Here is a 19,377-nt window from a genome sequence, read left to right on the forward strand (position 1 = left end):
TCCCTGCCTCTCTGTGTCCCCTCCTCACCCACGCTCTCCAACAGGGAGAACTCACACTTGGCCTTCCTACAAGCAGCGTGGGGACGACACGGTGAACGGCCACCGGCGGGACCTCCCTTTGATTCATTCCACGGGCCTGGACACCGCCCCACACCCCCCCGGAGGTGCCTCACCCTGACGAGTGCCACGAGTGTCACGACACATGTGCTGCCATCCGGCAGATGAGGAAACTGATGAGGCTCGGATGGCGTGTACCCTCTCCCAAGGTTGCCTGCTCCCGGGGGGGGGGGGGGGGGGGGAGGGGAGCCCGCGAGCCCGCGAGCCCGCAGCTGTTCCCGGCTCCCGGGGCCCAGCGCACCTGCTGGAAGCCAGGGTCTGGGTTCTAAGCCTGGCTCCGCAGGTCCGTCTTTTCGATGCGGCCCCCCCACCCCCACCCCGGCTCCTCCCGGAGCCACATCCGCGACTCTGCTCCTGCCCAGGACGCTCTGCTCCCAGAGAGGCTGCAGAGGGGAGGGGGCACGAGGAGAGGCCCCGGCAACCGCCTGCAGGACCCAGGGCCCCATCCCCGTGGAGGGAGCCGTGGCTGCGCAGGGTGGTCCTGCACCAGGCACCTCCTGTAGCCTCGGAACGGCTCTGGGCCCTGCCGCTCGCCCTTTGCGGAAGGAGCAGGCCCTGCGGGGCGGCCGGAGCTCCCCTGGCGGTGCCCCTTCTGCGCCTCGTGCCGGCTTCTCCGCCCCCTGGTGCTCGGGGCACCGAGCTTTCCGTCACGTGTCACGTACGACGTACTACGCACGACGTTCTCTTATCGAGGAGGGAGGACGCGCTACAAATGCAGGGGGTCAACGTGGGCCGTCCTTCCTCCCCCCTCCTTCCCGGGCCGGACATGCACCTGCCTGTGGTGGTGGGAAGAGCAGTGACCAGCTGGCCACCCTCACCCACCGGCCCCCCCACCTCGGCCGGGCCTGGGCTCTCAAGCCCCCTGCAGACGGCGCGTCCGACCCTGCCGCTCAGGGTTCAGTATGAGAATGAATCAGAACACGAAGAGCAACGAATGCCCTCTTCCTAACTCGGTGTAGCCCTGGGGCTCCTATTCAGGGAAGACGGAGGGAGGCTGTTTATCCGCCCGCACCCCCCCTCCCTAATGTAAAAGGTTTACGGGGGCCAGGACTACCTGGTCAGAGGGCCCTGAACCCCTGCCCAGAGGCCTGGAGGCCCGGAGGCCCAGAGGCGGGGCTCCCCGAGGAGCAGGGAGGCTGGAGCTAGCTGTTCCTGAACTCCCACCGGCACTCTGTTTTACATGTTTACATCCTGTGTTTCCACCGGAGGGTGAGCGTGTCAGCGTGAAGCATGAAAACCGTTCCTGTAGCTCTGCCTCTGAGGACCTGGAGACCGGGGAGTGAAATCGCCTGCGGGTCACATGCAAACTCCCGCCTCCTCAGGCCCCCAGCCTTCTGGTCTGCACGAAACGGCTGATTTCGAGCCCTAGTGAGGAGCCCAGCTAAGATTAGATCTTATTCTCGGAAGCAAGACTGTCGTCAGTGCTCTGTGAGGACAAGCATGTGTCCTGGCCTGGGCCCCGGCCACTCCCGTGTTAGTGACCTTGGCCAGGAGCCCCTGGGAAACGGCGCAGAGGCGGCTTGGGGCCGAGAACGCGCCTTGCCCCCCCCCCCCCCACGCCTGGCTGTGAGCTCTGCTGGCGCCGCCTATACGTGACCCGGCAGCGTCCCCACGCAGGGCTCCGCGTCGCCAGAGTACGATTGCAGGAACACTGGCATCTCCCGCCTTGGCTGTGCTCACGTGTGTGCCTCTCCCGGCATTTTTGCCACCGTAGCCCTCCCCACCCCCATCTCGCGTGCTCAAGAGCTGGCTGTGCTCAGGCATCGAGAAAGTTCATCCTTCTAATCCTCTTTTTTCCTGTATGGAATCCAGAAACACTGATCTTTCTGTCCCCAGAAACCAAAAGGCCTTGCTCCTGTTTGAGCAGAACGGGCCCTCAGGCCCCCTGCTGCTACTTCACGGGCTGGTGGCCCCGAGCTTCCTCCTCCCGTCCAGGTCCCTGTTGGCGGCCGGAGCCCTCGCAGCCCTGTCTGGGCGCCTTGCTGCCTGTTCCCTCCGGGGACACTCGTGGCCACCAGCCCCCAGGCTTCCTTGGTTCCCCACCTGTTGCAAATGGAGGTATTTCCACCAACGGCAGAGGGAGGATGGGAGCTGGCCAGCTCTGGACTGGTTTCTCCCACCAAGTCAGGGAACGAGGGCCACCCCCGCCCCGCCCCTGCAGACTCCCCTCCGGAGAGGGGGTCCCCTAGACTCCAGCCCTGCGCCCCTCGGCCCTACCCGCAGGCATCCTGGCCCCAGGGCGGCGGCACCGGGTGTGGTGGGCCTGGGGCCCTGGGGCCGCGCGCTGTCACGTCTGCATGGGAAGTGGTCAGATGCAGGGCCCAGGACGAGGGTGAGTCCCGGGTCGGCCGGCGCTGTGGGTCTGATGAAGCCCGTGTGAGGCTGTGACCGGAGGCCAGCTCTCTGCAGCAAGGCCACGTGTCCACGGTGGGAACCCCACACGCAAGCGTCCCCCGGGGCTCGCTCTTCTGAGCTGGCCTGACCCCCACCCCTTCCAGGACACGGGAGATCTCGCGACCCAGGCCCGGTGTGTCGTTAGGACGTGAGTGGGGACCAGTCTCTCTCTCTCGCCGTCCGTGGCTCCCGCCAACGGCGTCTTGCTCTGCCCTCCAGCCCCCTCTTGGTTTGGAAAAGCTCAGGGATGAGCCAGCCGAGGTTTTCATCTTGTGTTCAGGTGTTGGTCCCTGAAGGGATGTGGAACTGAGCGGTGGCACGGTGGTGGCCCGTGGTTTGAGCCACGAGCTCGTGCCTCGGGAGCAACTTTGTCGTGCTCGGAAACTAGGTGGCCAGGACAAGTGGGAAAATCCCGCTGTTTGTCCCTAAACTCCACAGTATCCTCTCCGTCGCTGCTCCGGGCAGAATTTCTGTCTTTCCTTCCTCTCTGGGAAGTCGGGCGACTTGTACTCCATGGTCATGTGGCCTCTTGCGGTCAGTCAGGTGCACCACAGACAGGGACAGGTCCCTCGGGTCAGTCCCGGCCTCTTCCAGACGGGACGTCACCGGGAGCGTTCAGCGGGGTGGCTTGGGGTCGCTCTTCCCCGGCTCCGGCCCCCACCCCCGCCTGTCTTCACAGGTGGTCTCCAGAATTGCCTCTTTCCCACAGGAACTAGACGTTTGCGTGACAGGCAGGTAAGCCTTGCACACGTTTCCACGCCTGGTTTGGTGTCTCGGATTGTTCGTTTTGGAGAACCTGAAACCGTGATTCCTGTGTTCATAACCATTTCCTCTCTCGGTGCAGGAGGAAGTGTTTTTGTTGTTCTTTGTTTTGTTTTTACAAAAAGATGAATTGTGCCTGGATTTCCATCAGAGTGACACCTCCCCTTCTGTGGCCCCTGGAAACACCGCAGGACTCGGCATGTGCCCGCCAGCTCGTTCCGATGGCTGGAACCGAACGCGGTTCCCAACGTCTCTTCCGCTCGCGGGGAGGGACGTGACAGGTGTCGGGAAGGTAGGGCCATCGCCCCAATTGTAGCTGAGAAGGCGGTTAAATCGGAACGTGGATCTTAAACTAGTCCCCCGTGCGGGCAGTCACGAGTGAGCCTTTGTCCGTCTGTGTTTTCATACCGGGAGCGGAACTGGGAAGAAAGGTGCACGGTGGATAGCCCAGCAGCCGGGAATTCTGTGGAATTCTGTAGGCCGCCGGCGCGAGGAGTGTGAGTGGTATCTCACTCCACCTCCACCTGACGTTTCGGGACCCCGGCCCTTTGGTTAACCGCGGGCGACCCTGTACTGTCCCCAGCCTGGCTGTGTGGGCACCGCCCGGAGAGACATGACGGTGATGTCCGCCAGGGCTCCCAGGGCTCGGGTCTGTGTCACTGTCCCCCTGCCTGCTGCGGCCTGTCTCAGCCTGCCCACAGGGACGCTCGTGGCTGGTTGACTGTCCCTGTGAGGGAATCTCAGGGTCCAGCTGACCCAGGAAACCCTCTGGGTCCGGTGGGCTGCTTCGCCGGGGACCCAGGGGCTCAGCCTCGCTTCCAGGCTTGTGTCCCGGCCCGGAGCCACTGTCTTCAAGGTACCATATACAGGGCGAATTACAACAGCAGGATCAGATTTTCTCGCCGTTCTGGGGGCTGGAAGCCCAGGACCCAAGGGTCCACAGGGCCGTTTTCCTTCTGCGGTCCTTCCTTGCCTGGTCTGGCTTCCAGGGAGGCCACCGTGTCCCTTGCTCATTGTCACACATGGCTGTGTCCCCTCTGTGCCTCTCCTGCAGGGACACCAGCCCCGTGGATTCAGGGCCAACTCCCCAGCAGCAGGACCTCGTCTCAACTTGATTTCACCTGCCGCACACTCAGTTTCTGAGTGAGGTCACGTTCATGGGTAGCCGGCATAGGACTCCAGTGTCACAGTCCGGCCCACACCCCAAGCTCTCCCCTTGGCTGAGGAAGAGGCAGACGCCCTCGGCCTTCCCTCCGCCTGCTTCTGATTTGGAAGGGCTCACTCTCCTTAAGGCGTCCCAGCCCCGGCTGGCTGGCCTCCTCTAGACTCTGTCCATAGCCCTGTCCCAGGCTAGTGTCCCCTCTGGCCAGCGCTCGGCACCCACCATGCCCCCGGAGCCCAGGGGGCTCCCCGCCTCCTGTCCCTCTGCCTCTTTCGACCTCTGATCTGCCCTCACTCAGCCCAACAGATAGGTCACTGCTTGTACGTCTGCCCTGGGGTGGTCTGCACCCCACTTCCCCACTCAGTCAAGATCCCACTGAGAACTCGGGAGGGAGTGTGGCTTCAGGGTGGCCTCACTTAAGGTCAGACCCCAGCCGGGCAGTTTATTCACTGGGTGACCTTGGGCGAGTGACTTCGCCCCTCTGAGCTGGATTCCCTTACTTGCACGGGGACCCCTGCTTTGCAAAGTGGTTGTTAGGGTCAGGTGTGCAGCGCGGGGGTGGCCCCCATGGTGGTGCCCCGTGGGCTGTGGCTGTAATCACCTCCCTGCCCGCAGCGTAGCTGAGCATGACCGTGACTGCTCGTCGGGGTTGGAGGCCTCATCTCTCACTTGGAGAAGGTTGCACAGGGTTACGGCTTCTGTTTCACAAGCCGCGGGAACCTAGGCTCAGAACCAGGCCACATAAATGCCGTGCATCTGCTGAGCGGGATTTGAACCCAGGAGAGAGTGCTTTGCACTTCATAGAGCTGCTGTGGGGTCACCCGGGGACCCCCGGCAGTCATGCCCTCTCAGCCCCTGGCTCGCGCTCTGCTCATCTGCCCGCCCCCCGGCCTCCCCTTTCTTCTTTCCTCACACCCACGGCTTCTAAGCACGCTGTTGTCCGATGCATCCGTGTCCCTTGAGGGACACTCCGACCGGGCGGAGCAGACCAGGGCCCCCCTTGGGGAGCCAGGCAGGATTGATCCTAACGCTGATCTGTCCACACATCTCTGAGCACAGAGACACCAGGCTCCCTCCGGCCTCATCGTCCTTCGCTTCCTGAACTGGACACATTTATCGGCCTTCCGTGTTGTTACCACGAGCAAAAGTGGAAAATCTAACGTGCCGGGTAACGTTGATTGATTTTCCCTGAGCTAAAAGCAAAGTTTCAGGCGTCACCTTGGAAACAGCTGTGACTTTGGCCTAGAGGGGCCTTGTCCCGCTTCCTGGAATCATTACCCAGGCGCGGACCTGACTGGGGACAGCTGGCGCACTGGCCACTTTAATTATTAGCGGCCAGCAGGCCCGCTGACGGCAGAGGCTTGGGGACCGTGTACTTGTGCGGAGCGAGGCCCGTGCCCCCGGCTCCTCTGGGAGCCGCTCAGACAACACGCCGGGTCGTCTGGAGACGAGGGGCCCTCGTCGATCCACAGAGCCGCCGGCCGTCCTCCCTGCCCCCTGCAGCCCAGGAGCCAGCCTTCCCTTGCGTCACCACACTCGGCCCGAGGTGGCGCTTCCCGGACTGTCTGACTCACGCGGGAGTTCTGCGCGAACGAAGGCTCGACTCAGGAGGTCTGGGCTGGCGCTGACACGTGCATTTCTGAGACTCGCGGCTGAGCCCAAAGCTGACGGTCGGGGACTGCGGATCGAAAGCAAGGGCCTGGTGGAAGGTACCTCCGGCTTCTCACACTGGCTCCCCGGACGTTGTGAGCTGGTGACCCGGCAGGGAGGCCTTTGCCCCGCGTGCTGTCGCAGCCGCTGAGGCCGTGCCCTCAACTGGACCCCCCGTTAGACTCACCTGGGGCCCCGAAGACCTCGCCGTGCCCAGGACCCACCCGGAACAGCCAGGCGGCCAGGGTTGGGGAGCCGCTGATGTACGTCCCCGAGACACTGTCGAGACGCGGCACTGACACCGGGGCGGGTGGGCGCTGCTGTGACAGGTGCCCAGAAACGTATCGTGGCTCGACAGGATAGCCGCTCGTCTCCATGCAGCGGTGTTTGTGTGCGTGGGCCGGCCGGCGTTCTTCTCCACCTGTCACTCAGGGGCCGTGGGGGTTCTGCCGTCCTCGGGGTGCGGCTCCTGGGACCCCCGGGGGTCGTCTCTGTCGTGGTCGGCCTGAGACCCGGAGCGTTTTGGACGTCAGCCTGGACGCGGCGTCCGTCACTTCGGCTCCCGGTCTGCTGACTGGAACTCAGGGGGACGAGGGACCCGGGTGCAGGGTGGCTCTGAGCCTGGGACAGAGTCAGCAGGTGGTCCGGGTGCACAGACGGGGGCCAGCTCTTCCCTCCCAAAGGACAGGCACCGAACCACGACCCGTCACAGCCCTGGGGATTCCCGACACAGTGCCCCACAGAGAGTTCGGAGCGTTCTTGAGGGGCAGGCTGTTTGTTGACTCCTTTTCCTCTGTTGCACGTGGAGAAACGTGTCAGTGGCTGAGGACAGAGGCCAGTTAGATTCTCATCCCAGCCACCGTCCCCGACGTGGCCTCCCCCTCACTCGGCTGCAGGGACTCAGCCTCGGCCACCAGCCTGGACTCGGCTCTGGTGCATTCCCGCCCTGCCCCCACCTCCTCCCTTGCTGGGCTTCCTGCCACATAGGGGACAGCGTCGGAGCCCCGGCCGAGGCATCTCCGCGGCTCCAGCAGACCTCTCCGACCATCCTGTGCTCCCAGCCCCTCCCCCCCTCAGCTCACTCCTAACTGGCCTCCCTTCTGCCCAAGTCACTGAGGTTTCCTGCGGCCAAATCGAGTGTCCCTTCTCTGCTCCTGCCTTTCTCGCCTGCTAGGAACCACCCCTCCTCCTGAGAGCCATCTGCCTGGCCGCTCTTGTGCCCTGACTGATCCCAGTGTCTGGACTGGGCCCCTCCTCTTTTCTGTCTACCTTCCCTCCACAGGTGAGCTCCCCCACCCTGTGGTTCCGAATTTTCTCTCTGTGCTCATGACTCTGGAGTCCCAGGCAAGCCCCTGACGCCCTCCACGGCTACTGCATCCAACGTGGAGACGCCCCCAGGCTCAGCGGTGCCACCCCGACCCGAACCAGCAAACCAACAAGAACCCTTCCTGGGAGGAGCCCCACCGTCTGCTCAGATGTCAGCATCCGGAATCTGGGAGACACTCTCAGCCCCCAAACGCCACCCTCACCAGCCCTGTTGGAGAAACAGACTCAAGTCTGTCCCATAATCTGTTCCTTGCTGTCACTGCCCCTGTACTGGGCCAGGCCACCCGCCCCCCAAAGATGGTCTCACGTAGCGACATCCATGCCTTCCCCCCGACGGCGTCCAGCACACCTGGGCTGTGCCCCCCACGGCATCCAGCATACCCGGATTGTGCCCCCCTGCCCCACCGCCCTGCACAGGAAGATACGGTGGTTTGTTTGGTGTTTGTCTTCTAATATGTTACAGACCAATAATCGTATAATGGTAAAACTGGATTCTAGAAAAAAACCAAAAAGACAAAGACATAGAAGTCCCACCTTAGATTATTAGACACAACAGTACTAAAATTGCGTTTTAATAGATAGAAATGGAGAACATTCATGGATGTTGCAGCAAGGTCAAATTGAAGGTCGGATTGCTACAAAAGTTTCTAACTGGCTACGCTGGATTTCTCTGTTTGGCGGGGGACTCGCCCCACACGGCCCGTGCGCCAGCATCAGCATGGACCCGCTGTGAGCCAGGCGGCTCTGGGCTCGGTTAAGCGCCACGCCGCCCCCGTGGGGACCGTCCCTGAACTGCTCGCCTGCCACTGCCCTCACCCAGGCCCCTCATCCCCGCACTGTCAGCACCTCTCCTCTGGGCTCCTTCGTGGCACCGAGACTGTGCCAGAGACAGCAGTGGTGGTGGTGTGGGACTCCCACCTTGAAGCTGTCTGTTCAGTAGCTGATGGGCACTCGTCCCCGCCCTCTGAATGCCTGTGTGCCCTGTTGGAGGTGCTGCAGGGCCTGCCTGTGATTTGGGGGAGCAAGAGGGAGCACCTCGTTTCTGCCCTCTGCCAGGAGACAACACCCGAGTCTCCGTTTCCAGTAGTGAGTTGAATCTGTAGATGGGGCGGGGTTGAGGGCCCAGGTGAGGGAGCCGTGCAGTCAGGGTTCCAGAGAGAACCAGAGCCAGTAGTGTGCATGTGTATACGCTCTTCTGTTTGTATGTCCACGTGATCATGTTTATATGTGTCCTACACATAATCACACGACAGGTAATTCTGTATGTTTAAAATCACAGTGTATATATCATGGTGTGTATGTGTACAGACTCACAGCATATCATATATGAACATGATCACAGTGCGTGTGCACATACCGTATATATGATTACAACGTATATACGTCACAATTTGTGTGTATAATAACCACAGTATATATGTATATACTATGTATATATACATAATCACAATGTATATGTTATACCGTGCGTGTGTGTGTGTGTATACATAATCAGTATATATATACACACTCTGTATATACATAGTCACTGCATATATCTACGCCAGTGGTGTGATATATACATACTATATATGTATATACACACACATGCACATATGTATATATATATACACACACATACACAATCACAGTGAATATATACGTAACGTATCTACATATTTCATTACAGTGTATATATATATATATATATGCTATGTATACATATGTAATCACAGTACGTATGCCATGCTGTGTGTATGTAATATATACAGTGTGTGTATATATACTTCTATGTATATGTGTATATATATTTGCATATATATAAGTGTTTATACGTATACCGTGTATATATGTAGTCACTGTGTAAATACATACTATATATATACATATACACACAATCACAGTGCATATAATATTCTCTATATACATATTTCATCACAGTTTACATGTATACACATGTAATCACAGTGTGTGTGTGTATACTATATGCACATAATCACAGGACATATACTCTGTGTGTACATAATCACAGTGTACATACAGGTACCCTGTGTGTGTGCGCGTGCGTGCTCATGGAGGCTGGAAGGCCCCGGGATGTGCAGCGTGCCGTCTCTGAGCTGGAGGTCCAGGAGAGCCAGCAGTGTGACTCCGCCCGAGTCAGGAGGGCCGAGCACCAGTGCTGGGGTCCCAGGAGGTAGGAGAGGAGAGTCCCAGCTTGTGCAAAGCGAGAGTCTCGCCCCTCCTCTGCATTTCTGTTGTGTCGGGTCCTCAGCAGACTGGATGGTGCCCACCACAGGGGGAAGTGCCATCTGCCCCGTCTGTGACTCAAATGCTGGACAAGAGACACCCTCACAGACAGGCCAGAAGTGATGGTTAACCAGCGGTCTGGGCGCCCGCAGCCCAGTCAAGGTGACCCGTAAGTGTCGCCATCACAGGGTCCCTGCATCACCCACACCAGGGGCTGGGACCACGTGGACCTGCCCCCCTGATGGGGTCGGGCCACACCCAGCCTGTCCTGTTCCTTTCTTGTCCCTGGCTCCCCACCGGCACTGAGCCGGTTAACACCGTCCCGCTGGAGCCTGCCTCTTCCATGGTCCTAGCCCACGGCCCATGACCTCACCTGCTCTCTGGGGGTCTTCTGTGTCTCCATCGTGGGGTGCACAGCGGCTGTTCTCTGGCCCGTCCCGTGGGGGGAAGCCAGCTGGCCTGGCCTGCATGTTTTAAGCCTCCCCCCACCCCCATTCCTGAATCCCCCACAGGGGCCAGCACACATCTTACTGTTTATAAAACAACATCTGTGCCCAGAGTTTCCAGCACCTTCCGCACCTCGGGAGGCGGGGTGCCTGGCACTTCACCCACCTCATGTGTGAGTGTGTGTGAGTGCGTGTGTGCGTGCGAGGGTGGCACTGATGCTTCCTTCTGTGGACTGCGGACAGGGCTTACCAGCCACGTGAATATTCATCGTCTACTTACTTGTCCTCGTCTTTAGTCAGCCCGGAGGACGGGCACCAGCATAGTGCTGGGTTCCAGCGCCGATTCAAAACACGTCTGTTAAATGAATTAAGAAATGGGTGAAAGATGGGACGCCTGGGGAGCTCGGTCGGTTGAGCGTCCGACTCTTGATTTCAGCTCAGCTCATGATCTCACGGTTCATGGGATTGAGCCCCGCGTCCGGCTCCTTGCTGTGTGAGCCTGTCTCTCCCCCTCTCCCTCCCTCCCTCTCTCTCTCTCTGTCCCTGCTCTGCTCGCTCTTTCTCTCTCTAAAAAGAGGGTGAAAGAACACAGTCAGTACATAAGACGAGAGGTGGGAAGGCCCTTCCAGAAGGCCCGAGATGCGGCCTGTCTGGGGTAATCAGTTCCATGTCTCTGTGCCAGAGTGGGCGCCGAGCGCTGAGCACGCAAAACAGGAAGACAGGTGAGAAGTCACTTTGCCACTTAATATGCATCAGGCTTTCTTTCCAGCTTCATTTTGCTTCGGGCAGTAGGACGAGCTGGGCCTCCCTGAGCCCAGACGGTGGGCAAGGGGCCTAGGCGCACGGAAGGACAGGGGAGAGGCCGTCTGAGATGTGTCTGCCGTTGGCAAATGACAGTGTCCCACACGCCGGCAGGAGACAGCCTGTGCGTCCACTTCTAGCACCCCAAACACAAGCAGCATTTGCTGCCCGACCCTGGGGCCCATCCGGCCGCCCCCCGCCCCCTCCCCCCCCGCCACGTAGTGAGCAGCCTGCACAGGAGCAGCCGTGGGTCCCCACGAGATGCTCAGAGGCTGGAGAGTTAGGAGCCCAGACTCAGGTGTGCGGGGTGAGGCTCCGCGGCCCCGTCACGACCAAGGGAGGCGAGTCAACTGTGTTGTAGGGAAGCCCCGTCTATGGAGAGGCTGGTGTGGTCTGCCTCCCACAAGAAGCCAGCCAGGATTGCCGAGCCAAGGTCCATCAGGCATGTGAGCGTCGCAGACCCCACAGAGCAGGACAACCTCCGCGTCCAGGGGGCTCCTCCCTGGAGGAGGAACGGAGAAAGTCCGCTGTGGGCTCACCCCCCACGAGGCGGGGTCAGTGGGAGGATGCTTCTCGGCAGGGCCCAGGGTGGACCGTGAGGAATCTGGGGGACCCCGGGCCCTGGCAAATGCTTTCCTCCCCCCACACTGTGGTTGAGAGCGCCCCGCGCCCTGGAAGACCCAACAGAGCAGCACCCGTACCCGATTCGGGCCCTTTAGCCCGCGGCTCGTGGCCACCCTGCAGTGAGGGAGGCTTCCCCGAGCTCGGCCCAGACAGACCACCTGCCTCCAGGCCCCCAGGCACCTGCCAGCTGCCTGGAAGGGGCCGGTCCTGGGCCAGGACTGCAGGTGAGGGAAGGGGAGACCCAAGGGGTGATTCTAGGGGCGTTGGAAGCGCAGGGAACTTGGGGTTTTTCCAGACCCTGGGCGATGCTGCTGGGCAGAGGCTGGAGAGGTCTCTCGGGCAGGTGAGAGCCCGCGGAGCGGCTGTGTGAGACCCAGCAAGGGGCCTGATTTCTCCTGGCTTCTTCCCTGACGTGACCGAAGGGTGTGTGTCCGGGCCCCTCGAGGCCCCCGTCTGTCCAACGCTGGACAGCAGCCACCCCGTGTCCCATACGGAGGGGCCCCCCGCACCAGCCCCTTGGCAACCTTTTGGGGGTTTTCCACCCGGAAAAGTAGGGTCTGTGTGTGTTTTCATCCTCCGCCTCGCTCGGCAGGGGGCCCTTGTCACAGCTCAGCTTGGAGCAGCTGTGCTGCTGGAGTTGAGTTCCGGCCTCTCCCACCCAGCGCGGGCACGGCTGTGTCTCTGTGGCAGATGTCGGCCCCGGGCCACACGCCATGTCCACACCGAACCCTGCATTTGTATCTGGCACCCTGTTGCCCTGGGAGCTGCACACGCGGGAAGTGTGTGGCAGGAGGTGCACGGTGGGAAGGGGCAGAGGGCGTTGCTTTAAGCGGATTGGGAACGTAGCCTCTGCGTTTCTGTGTTTCCCAGAGCGGCACCGGCTGGCCCGGGCCCCCTTCACTGAGGCCCCTAAAATGCACGCAGGTGTCAGTGTCGACGTGGTGGGGAAGCTTCGATAAAACTACGATCACGCCTGAACTTCCTCTTCCACGGGACCAGAAACGCTTGAGGGTTTCCGCTGGGAGGGAGACGGGCCCTCCAGCTCCTTGTGAAGGTTTGCAAGGTTCCTTCACTCCGACTGTGGACACTCATCACGAGCAGTGCCGCGGGCCGTGGGAGGGGAGGGGGACAGAGGAGAAGCCAGAGCAGGTGGGGCTCCTGTGTCTTTTGACCCGTCTCCCACTCCCCCTCCTCGGCCCACAGGAGACGAGCTCTCGTGAATAGTGTGCCTTGCAGACGTTTGGTTGGTAGAGATCTTACTGCTAAGCAGGAAGGAGCCGTGACCCTGTGTCATACAGCAGGGCACAGAGCGCTGACACAGGATGGAGCGATGACAAGGGGACAGATCAGTGATGCAGGGCACGGGCCGGTGACAAGGGGACAGAGTGTTGACACAGGGCACAGAGCGGTGACACAGGACACGGAGTGGTGACATGGGACAAAGTGACACAGAGCAGTGACAGGACACGGGGCAGTGACAAGGGGACGGGGATTACGGGCCGGGCCTGGCTGAGTCCCAGCACACACTCGGGACCCCAAGGCCCACAGAAGCCCCGACTGGACCTAATATTTTCTGAGTTGTAGGAGACGTTGAGGAAACCCGTGTCCAGGGGTCTGTTCCCGCCGCCTGCGGGCTTTCCCGGGCTCGTTTTGTGTTGTGTGGACGCGGCAGCGGCCGGTGTCAGAGTCACAACCACGAGCGGAGTTTCGCCTGTGTGGGGCCTCCGGTGAGGGGTGCCATCTGTCTGTGTAGATCTGTCTGTCCCTCCGGGAGGGGTGCAGGGGAGGGGGCCGTGGACTGTCCAGGCTCCGAGAGGGGCTGGGGGTGGGCGCTCCCCAAGCCCCGAGGGCTCCCACGTTGTTACTGGAAAGCCGCTTGCCGGGATCATGATTATGGTCTCCGTCGTCGTCTCTTGCAAGTGAAAGACCACCCCACCCTGGCTGCCAGCAGGACACGAGGTGGGCGGTCCCCTCCCAGCAAAGCCGATGGTGGGCCAGGCTCAGTCAGTAGAAACACCACGAGATGTGCAGATAAACGTCCCCACTTCGTGGCTCGTGTGTCTCACCAGCGGCAGCGGCAGCCACGGGATCAGTCTCTGCAGTGGGTGGTTTGCATGTGGCATCGAGAAGATGCGGCCTTGACATGCGCGTGTGGGGTCCTGGCTGCACGGGGTGGCAGGGATAGTCGGGGCTGTAGCACACCTTCGTGTTCTGTGGTCCCACCCCCACAAGGCCCCGAAGTTAGGGAGAACGTCCCCCAGGGCACGGAAGTTAGGGAGAGCGTCCCCCAGGGCACGGAAGTTAGGGACAATGTCCCCGAGTGTTCGGATGGCGAAACCCCAGAAGGGAAACAGCCCCGCACTCCGGCTCATCAGCACAGAGTGGGGGTCGCGTGCAGATCTGGGGGCATCCGAGCCCTGCCCCTCTGTTCCGCACGGCCCCCCCCAATTCCCTCCTAGATGATTGATCTGTCCAGCGTCCAGTTCGACATTCTCAGCAGAATATGGGGCCGTTTGCCACAGGGTCGATGCCACAGTGTGACCGGTCCTTTGTCCTTCAGGGCAAGTGAGGGGGTGCTGCTGAGACGCATTCGTTCGCTGGGCCTTGGAAACGTTCCGGTAGTTTCCAGATCCCTGTGGCTCTGGGACTGACGCGGAGCCTGTGCTAGAGGAGCCTCTCTGTCCTGTGTGCCCCTGAGCACAGAAAGGGCCTTCTGCACTGCAGGACTGAGGGGGCTCCGGGGTGGTGGAGGGGGACCCAGGCAGCTGCCTGAGTGGGCAGAGGTCACCGTCAGACACGGACCCCCCCCCCCCCCCGCCACTGGCCTCTGCCGTCCCGTTGGTGCACACAGCATCGTTCAGCCTGGGGAAGGCTGGAGTCCCACCGGCCCGGCCCGTACCCCGCCACATCCCCAAGTGTCACTGGGGTCTCTGGCTTCAGACGCTCAGGCCCTGGCCTTCCTGGCTGTCCACCTACATTCTGTCGGAACAGCCCTCGGACTCTCCCGTTTCACAGGTGAGGACACTGAGGCCCAGAGGCGAGAAGCAGCCCGCCGGGGTCACTGGGCTGGCCAGGTTCCTTCACTCCGAGCTCAGACCGGGGCTGGCGGCCGCCGGAGAGTCTGAGCTCTGAGCTCCCGTTCCCCATCCGCGAGGAGCCCACAGGACCCCGCAGTGGTGTTCGCAGGGCTGGAGGAGTGAGCGTAGAGGGCCTCTTGCCCCCCTCCCCCGCCTCCGGACGCTGTGCTCAGCGGCCCCTCTTGCTCTCACGTGGCCTGCACGTACAGGGTCTGCACCGGCGGTGCTGGGCTCCCCCACGTGTGGCCGTGAGCTGCCTTGGTAGTTTGTGCCTGGACTGTGTGCAGGGACGGGTTAGGGGCACCAGCGGTTCTGTCCAGAGAGGAAACTGAAAATGCCTTTTTTCTTCCCCTGAAATCAAAGAGTATTAGGGTCAGAAAAACCAAATCACAGTGGGTGGGGTCGGCTTCCATTTCGCAGGGGAGAACAGCAGGGCCTGGAGAGGCCGTGTGGCGTGCGTGAGGTCACAGCGTTCGGTGGCCCCCCTGTGCCCGCCGTGCTCCCCTGCCAGGCGCGTGCCCCGGGCAGAAACGGGCTTGGGGTGGCGGCTCCCGTCGCTAGAGTGTTTCTCTGTAAGTATCTTCATTGCAGGTACTGGGTTGTCGGGTGCGTTATAACACTCGCGGTCAGTACTGTGCGATAAAGAGACCCACGCTGCCACGTAGGATGAACGTGTCTTTGACGAGGTTCTCACGGCCCCTGCGGCCCGCACGTGCCCAGGGCGCGGCAGGGGCTCCCGCGGGGCCCAGGACGCGGCAGGGGCTCCCACACGTGGCCAGGGCGCTGCAGGGGCTCCCACACGTGCCCAGGACGCGGCAGGGGCTCCCGCGGGGCCCAGGACGCGGCAGGGGCTCCCACCCGGGCCCAGGGCGCGGCAGGGGCTCCCGCGGGGCCCAGGACGCGGCAGGGGCTCCCGCGGGGCCCAGGACACGGCAGGGGCTCCCACACGTGCCCAGGGCGCGGCAGGGGCTCCCATGGGGCCCAGGACGCGGCAGGGGCTCCCACACGTGCCCAGGGCGCGGCAGGGGCTCCCACACGTGCCCAGGACGAGGCAGGGGCTCCCACACGTGCCCAGGACCCGGCAGGGGCTCTGCGGGCCCCAGGCGCCATCCCCGAGCCAGTCCTGAAGCTGTTTTTGTACCCGCTGCCCCAGTGTGTCCGCTGCCTCCCACCGTGAGTCACGGTGATTTCGTCTGCCACCCGCGGCCTTGTGAGCGCTACAACCACGGGACCGTGGTAGAGTTCTACTGCGACCCCGGCTACAGCCTCACCAGCGACTACAAGTACATCACCTGCCAGTACGGGGAGTGGTTCCCCTCCTACCAGGTTTACTGCATCAAGTCAGGTGAGCAGCGTGAGGTCACAGCCCCCTCCCTACCCCGGCGTGAGGGACACCCGTGACGCGGAAACTCCTCGCTGGGGCCCCAGATGCTTCCCCGCCCGGGGGCAGGGCGGCCCTCTGTGCACGGGGTCTCCCCCAGCCCCGTCCCTCCCTCTGAGGAGGCCCCCGGCCCTTGGGCGCCAGCCCGGCCTTTCTCTTCCAGTTGATGCGTGTAGAACACGAAGGTGTAATTGCAGGTAAGACCTGTGCCCACTTGGAAAGCCGCAGGCCGTTTGCAAACCTGGGGGCCTCCTAGTTACCAGCAAGATGCTAGCAAACCCACCACCGGTCCCAGGAGCCCAGGGTAGTGACCACAATCTCGGTCTCTCGCCCATCTGGTCCCACCCACTCGCCCTGGGGTTTCCTGCCAGAGCACCTGTCCCCTGGCCGCTGTATGTGGGGGAAGCGCTTATTAACCTGGGACATCTGGTGACCCTTGGATGGGAACCCGTTACACGGGGGGGGGGGGGGGGGGGCCGGGGCCCCAGGGATGGGGACTCCCCCGGAAGGGCCGCTCCTGCCTTCTCCTCCTGGCAGACGTGTTGACGGTCAGAGGTGGATGAGAGGCCGTGGAGGACACATCCCTTTACCCCCCGTCCCTCTCTCCAGCACGGCCGACAGTCGCAGCCCACCCCCCTGCCCCAGGTGCCCAGGGAGAGTGACCCCTGTTCTCTGCCAGAGAAGCAGGTGTGTTTCTCACTGCGCACCAGGCTGTCCGCCCTCCGTACCTGCCGGCAGCCGCACAGAGGCCACGCTGGGGACGGACTTTGGGGTGCGGGGGGTCTGACCTGGGGCAGTACCAGCCTGCCTGCGGAGCCCCCCCAGGTCAGATCCATCCAGCAAACACACTCGTGCCCGCTCGGCCTCTGGCGCCACTCTGTTCTCTCCCCGCAGAGCAAACGTGGCCCAGCACTCACGAGACCCTCCTGACCACGTGGAAGGTCGTGGCGTTCACGGCGACCAGCGTGCTGCTGGTGCTGCTGCTGGTCATCCTGGCCAGGATGTTCCAGACCAAGTTCAAGGCCCATTTCCCCGTCAGGTCAGTGCCGTGGCCTTCGAGCAGCCAGGAGAAAGAAGGTGGTGGGAGCACTGGGTCAGGCCTGGCAGATGGGCACGCAGGTTGGGGGGTGTCTGGGGTCAGAGCACCGAGCTGGGCAGGGCTCAACTCTTCCCACTGCCACCGCCACCCCCCCCCCCACCATGTCCTCGTGCGCCCCTGGTGGACGGCTCTGGACGGGCGCAGGAGCGGGGAGGGGGTGTCTGCGTTCGGAGCACGGAGCTGGGCAGGGCTCAACTCCTTCCTCCCCACCGTGTCCTCGTGCGCCCCTGGTGGACGGCTCCGGGCGGGCGCGGGGGGTGTGGAGATGGACCACAGAGTCGGGGCTGTGGCCGTGCAGGGCGCCCGGGGCCCGTTCCCATCATCCCTGGGCGGAACTAAGTAGGAGATGTGGGCAAAGGTGTGAGATCCAGCAGAGGTTCCAAACCAACGTGCCAGGGAAGCCTCCGGAAGCAGACAGGGCTCTGGACAGGACGTGGGGGGTTGGGAAGGACCCGCTGGCCCTCCCCTGGCCGGCGCACACACGGGCTCACACTGGTGCCCCCACCCTCACGACGGTCATCCCAGAAGAGGAGCTTGCTGGGAACACGGTGCCCCGGCCTCTCCGACAACCCAGGCGTGACCCTTGACCCCTGCTGCTGGCTGACCACCGTTCCCGGAGGGAGGCGTCGCTGATGTTGTCGGGGGACGAGTTTGTGACCTTCAGGAAACAGAGGCCAGATCACCGGCCAGGCCTCCCCGACACCAGCCACCTCACCCGGAGGGATCTCGAGTGTCCTCAGGCTTGTGTGCCCGTGTCAGTCCCTTTGGGACCCCGTGCTTCCAGAAGAATCTTTGTCTTCACCCGCAGGGCCGGTGTGGCCCCCAGAGTTGTGCGCGCCTTCCTGGAAAGGCGGGTTGACAGTGGGGGAGGCTCCTGGAACGAATCCCTTCCCCCTCTTGCCTCCAGGAAGGTCCAGTCTCTCAAGCTCCTGGCCAGGTGAGGACTGAGGGAGGCCATGGAGCTGCTTGGTCGGCCCTCAGGCCCCCAGGCTGGCCCCGTGTCGCTGAGCCATGCACCTGCCCCAGCCACGCCCCTGCTGAGATGCCAGCACCTTCTGTGCTCTGTGGCCTCACATCTGACTTCCTAATCAAGGGACTGGGATGTATCGTGAGCAGTCCTAGCATCTACAGAAGACTTAAGGTTGCAGAGGGGGGCTGACCCACACGTGATTTGTGGCACGTTGGGTGCTTGGGGCCATTTCCCCACGTCTGCTTGGGAGAGAAGCTTCCAGAACATCCACTGCACGAGGAGTTTTTAAAATGTGCCCCGAACTCTTTCACGTGGTGTTTTTCTACCCTCGGGTATTCTCGGTTAGCCACACAGACGACAGCTTTCTCGGGACAAGCCCACAGTGGACTTTTCTCGGGCCACGCGGGGGCGGGGAACACCAGAGAGCGAGGGGCTCGATGGCAGCACATGGGGGCCGAGCCGCGGCCCGGCGTCAGTGGGTGAGACCAGAGGACGGACGAGCACAGGCTGGGGGCAGGGACACGCAGCCTCTTGCGGGGGGAGCGGGGAGCGTTCCTGGCCAGCTCGCCTTCCCTCCCTGCCCGCCTCCCTCCGTCTCCAGGATTGCGCCCCTCCACCCAGCGCCCGCATCCACACGTGGCATTTCCCGGGGTTTTGGAGCCGGGCCGTGGCAGTCAGCGCTCAGGTCTGCCCGCCGGCTGGGTCCTCCCCTCTGGACATTTATCCTCCGGCTGCGTCACTCAGTGCCAGGGCCCAGCGGGGAACTAGGAAGCCGAGTCAACCAGCCACTCGGGCCCTCTGGGGGACAGACGCAGCACGGTGGTCAGACCCCCCGTCAGGGCGACGGGCCGCACAGGGGCGAGGCCCGCAGAGACGGCGGCCACCCTTGGCGGCTGCTGGGTGGGGGGTGGAGGGGCCGCGTAATGACTAAGGTGGCGACGTGGGTTTTCCCTTTTCTACCTTGATGGGAATCGGTGACTTTCACGCTGGAGCGGAAACAAAAACGGAGTCTAAGAAGCGCAGGGTCTAACGTTTCCTCGTGCACTGAGGGCCCCTGGTTTCCCGTTGGCTCGTGGAGCTCCTCCATTTTCAGAGGGCTTCCTGAGCGACCCTGAGGAGGCACAGCGGGATGGGCCACATGGTCCCCTGCTCAGGGCTGGAGGTTGGGGAGGAGGAAGCCTGAGGGGCCAGTGGGGCCCAGACAAAGGGGGACGCTGCTGTCCCAGTGTGGCCGTGGCCCTCAGTGCCACCATCTGCCAGACGGGGCCCTGGAAGAGGCTCAACACGGGCTCCGCTGCCATCACGAGCCTTGGGGGGCCTTTAGTCCTGGGGGGGCCTCGGT

At 62.4% G+C, this 19,377-nt stretch overlaps 1 protein-coding gene across 3 annotated transcripts in view; it reads left to right on the plus strand.

The window, feature by feature from the left end:
* The window catches only part of SUSD4 (sushi domain containing 4), an 89,935-nt gene that overhangs the window by 67,927 nt on the left and 2,631 nt on the right, over window positions 1-19,377 (plus strand). For 2 of the 3 annotated variants that reach the window (XM_040451968.1, XM_040451970.1), the window contains 3 exons: window positions 15,739-15,930; window positions 16,861-17,005; window positions 17,973-18,002. In XM_040451968.1, the coding sequence (XP_040307902.1) occupies window positions 15,739-15,930; window positions 16,861-17,005; window positions 17,973-18,002 (367 nt within the window). The remainder of the gene's footprint in view (window positions 1-15,738; window positions 15,931-16,860; window positions 17,006-17,972; window positions 18,003-19,377) is intronic. The other variant, XM_040451969.1, reaches the window with a different exon arrangement.

The sequence above is a fragment of the Herpailurus yagouaroundi genome, unplaced genomic scaffold (genome assembly GCF_014898765.1).
Source record: "Herpailurus yagouaroundi ecotype Mexico unplaced genomic scaffold, PumYag 205, whole genome shotgun sequence".
Taxonomy (NCBI): Eukaryota; Metazoa; Chordata; class Mammalia; order Carnivora; family Felidae; genus Herpailurus; species Herpailurus yagouaroundi.